The 12,564-nt window shown below is 34.0% G+C and overlaps 1 protein-coding gene across 2 annotated transcripts; it reads right to left on the reverse strand.

The window, feature by feature from the left end:
• Positions 1-9,624: 9,624 nt before the first annotated feature.
• On the reverse strand, positions 9,625-12,564 carry LOC104118637 (putative methylesterase 11, chloroplastic). 2 transcript variants are annotated; one of them, XM_033652147.2, is made up of 6 exons: positions 12,304-12,563; positions 11,996-12,220; positions 11,238-11,474; positions 10,833-10,976; positions 10,582-10,713; positions 9,625-10,308 (listed from the first exon to the last, which is right to left on the reverse strand). In XM_033652147.2, exons 1-6 carry the CDS (start codon positions 12,304-12,306, stop codon positions 10,009-10,011), a joined length of 1,041 nt encoding a protein of 346 aa, XP_033508038.1. In that variant the 5' UTR covers positions 12,307-12,563; the 3' UTR covers positions 9,625-10,008. The 2 variants fall into 2 exon arrangements, with proteins under 2 accessions (XP_033508038.1, XP_009628220.1); XM_009629925.4 differs by having other exon boundaries at positions 11,996-12,564.

Raw genomic sequence — 12,564 nt, forward strand, 5'->3', positions numbered from 1 at the left:
TTTACGGTTAGGATAGGGATATATCTAATCGCCTTGCTTGGTTATTATATGGAAATTATTAATACATTCTTATTAATCCTAATTTCATAGGAATATAGGCGTTAGATTAGCTTGAATAGGCGAGGAGTACTTTGGGAGAATTCTACGAGTAATATTAACCATGTTCATCAATAAACCAGCTAAATTAATTAAACAATTTTAAGAGAAAAACTCAACGGGGTTGTTAGCTAACTCATAGCTCTGAAATATTTTCTCCCATTGAATTTATCTCTAAGATTGCCTACTTGTTTTCTGTAATCACTTAGTTTGCTACTCTAGATTAGTTTTAATTAAATATTCATACTTTAGAAAATCTCTTGAAGAGATTAATTGTCTTAGTTTAATTCAGTAAATAGTTAATCACATATCTCTGTAGGTACGATATCTTGACTTACAATCCTATATTACTTGTACGATCACGTATACTTGTGTGTGCGTTTGGGAGCAACAAGTTTTTGGTGCCGTTACCGGGGACTTTGAAACTAACTATTTTACTAGATTAGATTTTTACTTTTTGTCTTTTTAAGTTTTATTTATTTATTTAATATAAGTTTAAAATTTTATTATCTTTGTTGACATGCCGTCTTAGAATGAGAATTGGTCAAATATTGGTTATTCTTTTTTAGGTGATCGTTGTCCATATTGTGGAGGACCACACTTGTGGCAAAAATTGTTAATCTCAATCTTTTGCGTGGAATATTTGTAATGTATGTGGTTGTCAAGGTGGCCATTGGGATGGTTGTCCTAATTCTTTTTACCCTTCCCTGAGCCCTTATTATGATATTTCTAATAATGTTTATGAGTTTGATAGGAGCAATGAAGTGGAGGATGTGGAACATGTTGCTCGTATTATGGACATGGTGAGGCAAGTAGCCGAGTAACAAGATGAAATTCAAAAAAAAAGATTGCCTTAGAAATCAAAGTACCGCAGGCTAGAATGGAAGAATTAATGGTCAATTTAAAGAAGAACCTCAACTCGACGAAGAGAGTGAGATCCTACAAGAGGTAAAAGTTGAAGAAGCAGATATAGTGAGTCAATCTCAGCTAGAAGAACAAGCTCAAGTAATGAAATATCATGAGTTTCTCCGGAATGGTCTTTCAAATATGGCAGAACATCTAATAGAAGGAAGAACTGAGCTCAGAGAGGAGATAGACCAATTTGGTTGAGATATCCATGACTTGCAGGCTCAATTGAATAAAAAGATTGAGGCGTCTGATGCCCAACAACAAATTATTGTGGATACTGGCCAACATGTGGAGCAAAAAGAGGAATTCCAATCATTCGACCATAATATTATTAATTATGCCAAGGTTGAGGAAGTGTGTTAAAGTGAGGATGTTAAAAGTGAAGAGGTTCTAGGGTTGGAGCGCATTGGAACTCATTCTAAACATTTTTTAATATTGTGTTTGGATAGTGACACGAGAATCGACCCATTCGAGCCTATGAAGGAGTCAATGGATGGGAAACAAAGAGCATACATCCTGGAATTTGTGATGCCAAGGAGACAAAATGACATCTCTCATTTGAGGGCCAAGAAGTGCAAGATGCGATATCTATTGCTTGGTTCCTTTATTTTCACACCACTGCCCGAGGAACTTGACAGAAAAAGTTGATGCAAAATTGGGGACTCAATTCATATGCTCAAAGTGGAAAGAAAAGTGATGAAAGTGATGGCGTCGTGCAGCGACATTAAATCAAGTGCTTGTTGGGAGGCAACCCAATTTAATTTTTTATTTTTATTTTTGTTTAATTGTTTTTATTATTGTGTTATCTTTGTAGTATTATTTTTGTGTTTTGTAGGAGTATGAGCATGGAGGCAAAGCTAACAGGAAGTATGCATAAGCGAGCAGGTAATTTGGAACTAAGTGTGGGGTGTTCACAGAAAGAACCATACCTGGGAGAAGTCTAAGTATCTCATGAGCTGCTAATGCTTCGGCCTTTGGCCTACCGGGGAGTCTATTTTACCCTCCAGTTATTTACAGTGTGCGTTGACGACATTGCACAATTTTAAGTGTGGGGTGAGGAGATTGTTTGTGTGATTTTCTGTGCTATCCTAGCTTAATTATAGTATTCTTTCTTAGTGTAGTGATTTTTGTAAACAAAAAACAAAAAAAAATGAAAATTGAGAAAAAAATTCAGAAAATTTTCGACTTTTCCCGACGATGGATCTCCTAGACAGTTTTCTTGAGGAATTACAGTTTAACCAAAAAAATTTGAAAAATAGAAAAATCCAAAAACCGTGTCTTTTATTTTTCTTTAGGTAGTAATAATCACGTGTGATTTTTCTTTGAGCCCCGGTTCTTTTCCATGGGATGTAGTTTGAACCGGGTAGTAATTTATTTTAGAGTAGATTAGGATTTAGGAAATAAAAGGAAGAAGAATAATGTAATTCTTAGGCGCCATTGACTTCTTTGATAGTAGCATTATTTGGTTTTGGCATGTGGAGTATCTTCCATATGTTTTGAAATTGTTCATGATGCCTTGATGAAACTAGATAGCTTGTTATGACGCCTATGTCTCTTTTGCTTGACTTATATTCACTTTGTGTTTAATGCTTAATATCTTGTGGTTCCATGAATACTTGCATTGTTTGAGAGTCAGAATGAAATTGTCCTTAGTGAGTCATGTGCTATGTGTGAAGTGAGTTTTTGCGTAGTCCATGTTATTTTGATTGAGTCTAGAACTTGCACGGTATGTGAGTCGAAGCGAAATTTTAGGTGATGCTCGGTTTGAAAAATGATTTTAGGCTTTCTTTGATCTTTTTGAGCTTAATGCTTATCATCAAATAAAAACTAACCCTAGTAAACCCTTTTGAGCCTATAGACTTTTATTTGGCACTCACATTACGAGTTGATATCCTTTTGTTCTTAATTGACATTATTTTGATCTTGTTACCTCTGAAAGCACTATAATTGTGAAATTAATGCTAGAAGAAGTACGGACTAAGTGTGGGGTGTCTTTCGAGTGGAACCAATGAAAGAAAAAAAGGTGCACTTATTTTGTAGAATAATACATCACTAGCGGAAATTGAGGGGAAAAAAAGAGAATAAAGAAAAATCTGGAGAAAAAAAAAAAGAAAGAACAAAAAGATAGAGATGAATAAATTATTGTATTGTTCTTACTAGTGGGGTATAAATTAAAGTAGTGCTTAAAGAAAGAGGGAATAATTTGGGGAGTGGTCTTGTGTGTGAAATTGAAGTGGATTGAAGAATTTGCGCTTAAAGTTTATTATGTGATGTGTTAAAGTGTTTAGAATGGTGAACCACTATTTCCTATATATATCCTACTCGTTCCTTAGCCCACGTTACAACCACAATAAAGTCCTAATTGATTTTAGATCGAGTGAGCCTACATTAGTGAAGATTTACATTATGGGCAAGCCTATGGTATCTTTTGCATGCATGCAACTTCTTTGTGAGAGTGAGTAATTTTTTTGATAGATGTGAGTCTTTAGATTATATTTGATCATGAGATTCGAATGTGTGGATTCAACTTACTCTCTCTTGTTCTTGTTGTGAGGGCACATGGCTTCACGAGGGATAAGTAACGTTATTAGACTTTTCTGTAATGTTGAGTGTTCAAGCCATGAGTGCATTGTGATATTGAGTCAGTTTTTGAGGTTAAGATTGTTATGAGCATGTTGTCTTTGTTGTGAATATTTTTGAAGAATGACATAAGTAAAGGGAAGTGTAAGTGATTGCATATGCCACAGTTTAATTGTTGCTATCAACCATGGTCATTGGTAGAGTGTATGTTGTAAACGGAATCGAATTGCTCCTCCCTTGTTGATATGTACGTTGTTGGGGTGTAGTTTATAATTTCATTGCTTGAGGGCGAGCAAGAGTTTAAGTGTGGGATGTTGATATTCGGCTTAAAGTATGTATATTTCTATGCATATCGCCTCGCATTTTACTCATGTTTTGTGAATTTTTGAATGTGCAATGTAATGATTTATTCTAATTTATGGTATTTTTATGTGTAGGAGTCATCTAGAGGCAATGTGGGACGAAAGTACACGAGTTGAAGCAAAAAGGTAACAAAATAAAAAATTGGGACAGTGTAGCGCCACAGGCAGCGTGGGGCGCCACTTGTGGCGCAGTTTCCAGAAACACAAATATTTCCAGCGCCAGGCCTAGCTCCCCACGCTACCCTGGGTGCTGGTGACGGGAAAGTTCACCTAGTTCGCCCGGGACAAGGTTATTTCGGCGCAAGACCCCCCTCCCCAATGCGTATAAAAGCAAGTCTAAACCTATTTTGGAGGTGAATACACCACTTTGAGAGGAAAATACACGCACGGAACACTCAAGAGCAAGGATTCTCAGTTTTTTCTTCATCTTCTCTTCCTTTAACTTTATAGTTTATTAGTTCTAGAGTTTTGGGTGCTACATGAACGTTGTAGTTTGAAGCTTGATTGCTCTTATTATTTTATTATATTGGTTTATTTATTCAATCTTGCGCTTAATTATTTGATTGCTTGATCACCAATTGAATGCTATCTACGAATTTAGGATTAAACTCGGGAGAGAAAATTCTAAATTGCATATAAGATTGAGTAGAGCAACATCTTGAACTCGAGCATCGGGAACGAATTTGCGGTTAGGATAGGGATATACCTAATCGCCTTACTTGGTTTTTATACGGGAATTATTAATGCGTTCTTGTTAATCCTAATTCTATAGGAATATAGGCGTTAGGTTAGTTTGAATAGGCGAGTAGTATTTTGGGAGAATGCTACGAGTAATATTAACCTTGTCAATCAATAAACTAGATAAATTAATTAGACAATTTAAGTAAAAAAACTCAATGGGATTGTTAGCTAACTCATAGCTCTGTAATATTTTCTCCCATTGAATTCATCTCTAAGATTGCCCACTTGTTTTCTGTAATCGCTTAGTTTGCTATTCTAGATTCGTTTTAATTAAATATTCATACTTTAGAAAATCTCTTGAAGAGATTAATTGTCTTAGTTTAATTCAGTAAATAGTTAATCACAAGTTCCTGTGGGTACGATATCTGGACTTACAATCCTATATTACTTGTACGACCATGTATACTTGCGTGTGCATTTGGAAGCAACAACTTGCTTATAAGCTTAGCCAAACACTCTCTAAAGTCAAATAAAAGTACGAACGAATTTGCATGAAACAAATAAAAAGCACCCAAGAATTACATGAAACCAAGTAAGAACTAATAGTTTAAGTAATCTAACTTAGAAAACAAATATTCTCGTAATTCTCTTCTTGAAGAGACATAAGATATGTATGTATTTGACATGCATATACATCGGACCATGTTCTAAACCAAAAGATCTTACGTGTTGATATATGTCCATCATTATTTAGATGGTTTATACGATTCAATTTTGTAGGAACTTCGGGGATTTTGTAACGTGTCCTAGTTGAAATCCTTTACTATATTCAAGAAGAGCAGCACTGATTACAATAACGTAACATCGAATTACACTGCTAAAGAAAATACAAATACGCTAAATAACACTGATAAGGGAAATAACACATATAAAAGAAGGGGATGCGAAGCTTAGACTTGAAGAAAAGGGATGAGAGGAAACAAAATCTCAACAATTTTGATAAAAGAAGGGATCTTCATAGATTATACATGTATTAGGACCAAACCACGTACCTGTACTAAGTGTTATAGTAGGATGGATATGATCCATTTTAACCAGAGGTCTTGGATTCAAGCTTTGAGAATGGAAAAAAAAATCCTAATGGGGAGTTCCTTTTAATAGATCTTAAGCGACGTGAATTCGGACTAATCAAACACCAAATAAAAATTAAGCCATACTGATAGATTTTACGCGACGTAAATTCGGACTAGCCGGACACCAAATAAAAATTAAAAAAAAAAGTGAACTGCAAGAACATAAGCCCCGTTCAGTTAGTCCAGTACATACTGAACCACGTGAATAACTGTAATCATCGGCCAATAACGCTTCCGGTAGGAGTCCATAGGCTCCACCTCGTCTCGGCCCATCTCACAAGTGTAAGATTAGACTCCTAAGCCCGTGAAGCAAACCCGTATCCGGGACTGCATCTCTGCAGAAATGACCCGGGGACTTTCCTGGGCCCTGACCCATTCAAAGAACGGGCCCAAGCCCATTCACGTCGTCTTGCAGTCGAGTTGAACCAATGCGGTTGTGGATTTTATTATAAAGAGAATAAAAGCTGTTTCATTAACGGTGTGGTATATTATTAGTGTTGTTTTCTTACCCAGATTTTAATTTTAGGAAAAATTATTTATTTATCTTATAGGAAGTGAATCAGTCATACCAAGTTGCAGAAAATTTATTCACACTCCGTATTTATGGGGAAATTTGCAACCGTACCCTATATTTGTGTCACATTTTAACTTGTACCCTATTTTTAAAAATTATTGATTTGGTAGCCAGTTGACCAAAAAACCGTAATAATATGATAATTACACCCCTGATAGTATTAGCATTAGCATGCTACTTTGGAGATGACCTGTAAAACAAGCCCTGATAAACGTAGCAGCATGCTAACGTTTGGATATGACGTTGTTTTACAATACCAGGGGTTATTCATTAGCATGCGAGATGGTGTAAAACTTCAGCTAATTACAGTAGCAGCTGAAGTTGTTTTACATTCAAGCTAAAACTTCATGCTAATGCATGCTGAAGTAATTTATCCTGCCGTCAACAGTTTTGTCATGAGTTTTATCCAAAACTTCACTCTAAACATGCTGAAGTTATTTAGTTCATTCGCTAAAATTTCAGACTAAACATGCTGAAGTTATTTAGTTCATTTGTTAAAACTTCAGTTTAAACATGCTCAAGTTATTTAGTTCATTTTCGAAAACTTCAGACTAAACATGTTTAAGTTTTTGTCTTGCAATATGTAATTTTCTAATGAGTTTTTGCTAAAATTTCAGACTAAACATGCTGAAATTATTTAGTTCATTTGTTAAAACTTCATGCCAAAACATGTTGAAGTGTTGTCCTGCAGTCTACAGTTTTGTCAATAGTCCTGAAGGGCAAAATCGTCTTTTTAAAACGCTTTTAACAAAAAAATGGATACGGATGCAAACGGAAAAACAAAACAGGTATAAGTTAAAAGGGGTGACCAAATAGGACGCCCCATGCAATTTTTACGTGTTTATATCAAATCGCATTACTTTATATGGTTAAATATGAAAGTAAGGTAAAAATCATGTAAATTAACTACGGCAAAGGACCAAATATACCTCTCTACTTTCAAAAATGGTCTAGGAATACCCCCCGTTATACTATTGGGTTATCTATACCCCTGCAATCATACTTTGGGTTCAAATATACCCCTCATTTAAACGGAGGGACACGTGTCATCGTCCTGTTGGTCAATTCTAAATATCTTCTAATTAATTAAAAGGACTCATTAATCATACCCGAAAAGCAATTTTTAAAGCAATTTTATTTTTGTAAAAACTGGAAAAAACTGAAATTATTTTTACTAAAAATGAAATTTTTTTTTTTCCAGTTTTTACAAAAAACTGCTTTAAAAAAACTGAAAAATATTTTCTAAAATAATATTTTTGTAAAAACTGGAAAAAAAAACTAAAAAGCAATTTTCTAAAGCAATTAAAAACTGAAAAAACTGAAATATTTTTAACTAAAAACTGGAAAAAAAAAAAGGAAGAAAATATTTGTTTTTTCAGTTTTTACAAAAACACTGCTTTAGAAAATTGCTTTTCAGTTTTTTTTTCAGTTTTTACAAAAATATTGTTTTAGAAAATATTTTTCAGTTTTTTAAAGCAGTTTTTTGTAAAAACTGGAAAAAAAAATATTTTTGTTTTTTTCATGTTTTTTTAGTTTTTTCTAGTTTTTACAAAAAAAAATATTTTTCGGGTATGGATAATGGGTCTTTTTAATTAATTAGGAGATATTTAGAATTGACCAACAGGACGATGACACGTGTCCCTCCGTTTAAATGAGGGGTATATTTGATCCCAAAGTATGACTGCAGGGGTATAGATAACCCAATAGTATAACGAGGGGTACTCTTAGACCATTTTCGAAAGTAGAGGGGTATATTTGGCCCTTTGCCGAATTAACTATGATTAAGTCATAACAATGTATATAAAGATACATGTCATTTAATTATTGGATTAATGTAAAAATCCGGTGGTGGAATATATTTTACAACGTCAATTTATTATAGTTAAATATAAAAATGAGGTAAAAAATGTTGATTAATTAAGTTGAAGTCATAGCAATGTATATGCAGAGACAAACCGTGCAATCATTCAATTGACATAAACTCGGGCGTGGATAAATTTTTATCGTTACTCTCCTTTACTCCTCAATAGGGTTATGAATGCTAGCATTATATACTTGAAAATATAATAAATACTTATCAAGATGTTACACTAATCATTATCTTTTGGAGGCAAAAATCTCAGGTTTAAAGAGCAAGGAATTAGTCATTAATTCTTACGTATCTTCAAGTTGAGAATTAAAATCTAAATTAATCTCCATTTATCTTCAGCTTCTGCCTAATAACACAAACTTTCCAACTAAACATTGAACCTACACAAAAAAAGAAAATTAAACTTGCCATATCTTGTATGAACTCAGTTTGAATTCAGTAATTATTGATTTTTTACCACTTTTCTAAGGATATTTTCTTTTTCAATTTTGGATATGGTTGATATTTCCTTAATGAGTAAAAATTAACATAAATCAAAATGGGAGTCCAACAATTTGTGGAATATATAAAGCAAAGTGAAATTGCACTCTCTCTACTGAACTTCCAGCTTCAAAAAGATCTTTATATTATACTCAAAAAAGAAAATGACAGTGATCTCACCAACTCTTTTCATTTTCCTATTTCTCATTTTTCCATCAGGTGATATTCTCTGGCCTTTATTCTTTGTTTTTGTGATTTTTCATAATGAAAATTCTAACAATGATTATTGTAGGTTTTTATTTGTTAGAACGACTAAGCAAAAAAAAGAAAAAAAGTACTTTTATATTCACTTTTAGAGGCGAATACATGCATGACCTAGATCTAATGGATTCAATGATCTTATTATATGTATACAATAAAATATTCTTTCGTACATTTATGTATAGCTCAAGCTGAAAATAATGAATTTAATTGAAGCCACAAAACCCGTCTCAAATCCGCTTTTGAACATCATACTAATTGAGCTAACTTATCTCATTCTTGTGACCTTATTTATCTTATGGTTAGCTAATGAAACATTTTTTTTATAGGCAAAGTAGCAGCTACCAACATGGCGAAGGCGCCCACACGAGTAGATGAAGAGGGAGAAGTTCGTAAAATATTACCTGAATCACACGGCAAGCCACAGTATCAGTGCTTGGCTCAATTAGGTCCCTGCAACTATAAGTACTGTAACAAAGATTGTTGTTGGAAGCAGTGTCTTAATGACTACAATGGACTTCATCCTTTTGCCTTTAGTGAAAAAATTCCTGGCTCTGCTCTTCGCCTTTGCGCTTGTTATCATGATTGTTTTCCTCGTTAGAACATTTTCAAACTAATGTAATATTAATATGAATAAAAGATAGTATGTTTCTACAGAAAAAATACAAAGTTGGAATCTGCTATATGAATCATTCGTGCTATACTCACTACACCATATGATCAAACAATATGTTTTACATAGTTACACAAGACCTTTCTCACTTTTCATTCTTTGATACGGCATTTCATTCGAAAAAAAGAAAGAATAAAATGAAAATTGAGAATTTCACAAAAAGATTTGATACTATATATTTGGTATGTACATATATAGGAACAACAACAATAACAACCAGTGGAATTCCACAAGTGGGGTCTGGGGAGGATAGTGTGTACGCATGCCTTACCCCTACCCTGAAAAGATAGAGAAGTTGTTTCCGATACACCATCGGCTCAAGAAAGATATGTACATATATAGGAACATGTCATGGAAAAAGAATCATCTTGGCTAGTATTCATTTTTATTTAGATGGTAGTTTTGAGATTCATTTTTGGAGGAATGTTGGAAATTTCTACTAAAATCTTGTGGAGAGACTGAGGTTTCGACAAAAAGGGGGAATGATCGGACCCTTTAATCTGGAAAACTTGTTCAGGTTGATTTGAATCTATCATAACTTCTTGAAGAGATGCAGGAATTGCAAAATCATCTTGTGTTTTGACATAGAATCTTGGAATAGAACCATAATTTGTTGCAGAAAGTGTTAGCTTTTCTGTTAGTGGTCCAAAGGGAACTTGCCTCATTGATACTGATGCTAATTCAACATCCTGAAATTAAGAGCAAATTGTCAAAATAAAAACACCTTTCTCTATCACAGTGAGACAAAATTGGAACAGAAACAACAACAACAAAATCAGTGAAATCACATAAGTGGGATTTGGGAGGATAGTATGTACGCAAACCTTACCCCTACCTTGTGCAGGTAGAGAGGTTGTTTTCAAAAGACCCCCGGCTAAGGCGGGCATAGTCGCACCATAACATTGGACTAGAGAAATACATAAAAGTTTCTTTCACAATGTATATAATAACTCAATCAATACCTTAGTTGGGGTTTGATTGAACAACACTTCCTTGATTAATGACTTGTCATAATCTATAGCAGTTGGAGGATGATTCTTCCCATTTGCATAGCGAAAAACTTGAGCGCGTTGACATAGATTGTTCAATCCAAGCTGCAAATTAGCAAATTTAATCTCTGTATGAACTTCTGTATCACTTATACTATGTTTGGTTTATGGTATAAAATCATGCATATAACTAATTAAATCTTCGTATAACTAATGTAACCAACCTGTACGGAGAACATATCGAGTATGTTTTGTCCATTCTTCAGCATTGATGCAGCAACAAAAATTGCTGCAGAAACTTTTGATGGATACAATTCCATTGCATAAGAAATACAAACTCCCCCTATATCGTGCCCGACTAATATGACCTGCATAAGAAAAGATCAAATTTTTTTCAATATCTGAACTTACAACTACAACAACAACAACCCAGTGGATTCCCACAAGTGAGATCTGGGGAGGGTAGGATATACGCAGCCTTATCACTACTCTGGGAAGGCAGAGAGTTTGTTTCCGATAGACCATCAGCTAAAGAAAAGATGAAAGAAGCACTTACAACAAATAATAACAATACAAGATATTAAGAAAACCGAAAATAAGATAGCAAAGGTGCAAGTGAATCATCAAACCTTCTTGTTATCGTCGAGATTTTCGAGGAAATCAGTGAGTGGTTTTACATATTGTGACAGAGTAGTAATGTTGTTGGAGTCAAAGAAATGTGCACCAGAACCAGTTAAGTCTATAGCATCAACTTGATATCCAGATTCTTTGAGAAGTGTTGTAGTTTTATACCAACACCATGCACCAAAACCACCTCCATGTACAAGAACAAAATGTTTATTCTTCAAACTTTCAACATCTGTACCCTGAAAATGGTAAAAAGCATGTTGTTATTTACACGTACTGCCATGGTAGAAAACTTTCTTTTTTGTCATTCTTCACATTTCAAAGAGTCACCTTTCTACATTAAACTATAGCTAAATTTGAGGGAAATTACCTTCATCCTACAGTATTATTCGTGTAGTTTCTGATTGTCATTTAGCATATTGGGAGCTAATTTCTGGTATGATTCATGAACTTTATCCATTAAACAAACTAATATTATCGTAAAGTCAAAAAACTATTTTTTTTTTATTGCGTGCAACTGACTTTTACCCACTATAACACTAAATATTTTTTATCACATTAAAGTAACTAACCTATGTGTGAATTACTCAGAGAATACAAATGACCCGAAGGTCAAATTTCAGGCCTAGAAAATAAAACGATCATCCATGTAAATATTTACCATACATGAAATTAACCCAGTAATCAGTATATTGGTCAAAGTAGACCCTTGAAAAGTGTAAATTACCAATAATTTGGAGCAAACTATAGAAAGACAAACCTGATCAAGAAGCTCCAGATGCTGAGGAATTGAATCAGAGAGAGATCTGGCACGACAACTCGAGCTTCTAGGAATCCTCTTTTGCTTCCTAGAAGAAGTTAAAGTTTCCCTAAGAGAAACTGAACGTTCAAATTGAGTAAGTGTTCCATTTTGTTGATGATGTTGTAGTAATAAAGCTGCAGCAACTCGAGCTTGTTCTCTAATATAATCATCATCACATTTTCCCTGATCAAATCTTAAAGAATTTAGATAAATTCTATCCGATTTTCGACTCGTTGATCTTGAGATACATGGAGGAGGAACATTACCATTGAATGATCTACTACTTTTGTTGCTTTTTCTAAATTTAGTTGCTTGATTTTTCTCAGAAAAACATGCTAATGAATTGCCCATTGGAAATTTGGCTAGTCGTCTTGTTGCTGGTATGTGCGACTATATAGTTGAGTTGACAACAATACACAGCGGTTTAATTTCCTTGAATGTGAATGAAATAAGGCTTAATATAAATGTTTATACTATATGTTAAGGTTAGGAGTAGGAGGAATGGAAAGTTGTTAAAAGAAAGTGAA

The sequence above is a fragment of the Nicotiana tomentosiformis genome, chromosome 10 (assembly GCF_000390325.3).
Source record: "Nicotiana tomentosiformis chromosome 10, ASM39032v3, whole genome shotgun sequence".
Lineage (NCBI taxonomy): Eukaryota > Viridiplantae > Streptophyta > Magnoliopsida > Solanales > Solanaceae > Nicotiana > Nicotiana tomentosiformis.

Bases quoted from the DNA above. Each gene is read 5' to 3' on its own strand.
- LOC104118637 (XM_009629925.4), bottom strand. From the start codon at position 12,388: ATGGGCAATTCATTAGCATGTTTTTCTGAGAAAAATCAAGCAACTAAA. The intron at 10,977-11,237 runs GTTTGATGATTC...TTTCTTATGCAG, and splicing joins ATCTCGACGATAACAAGAAG to GTCATATTAGTCGGGCACGA. The intron at 10,309-10,581 runs GTATTGATTGAG...TCTTAATTTCAG, and splicing joins TCAATCAAACCCCAACTAAG to GATGTTGAATTAGCATCAGT.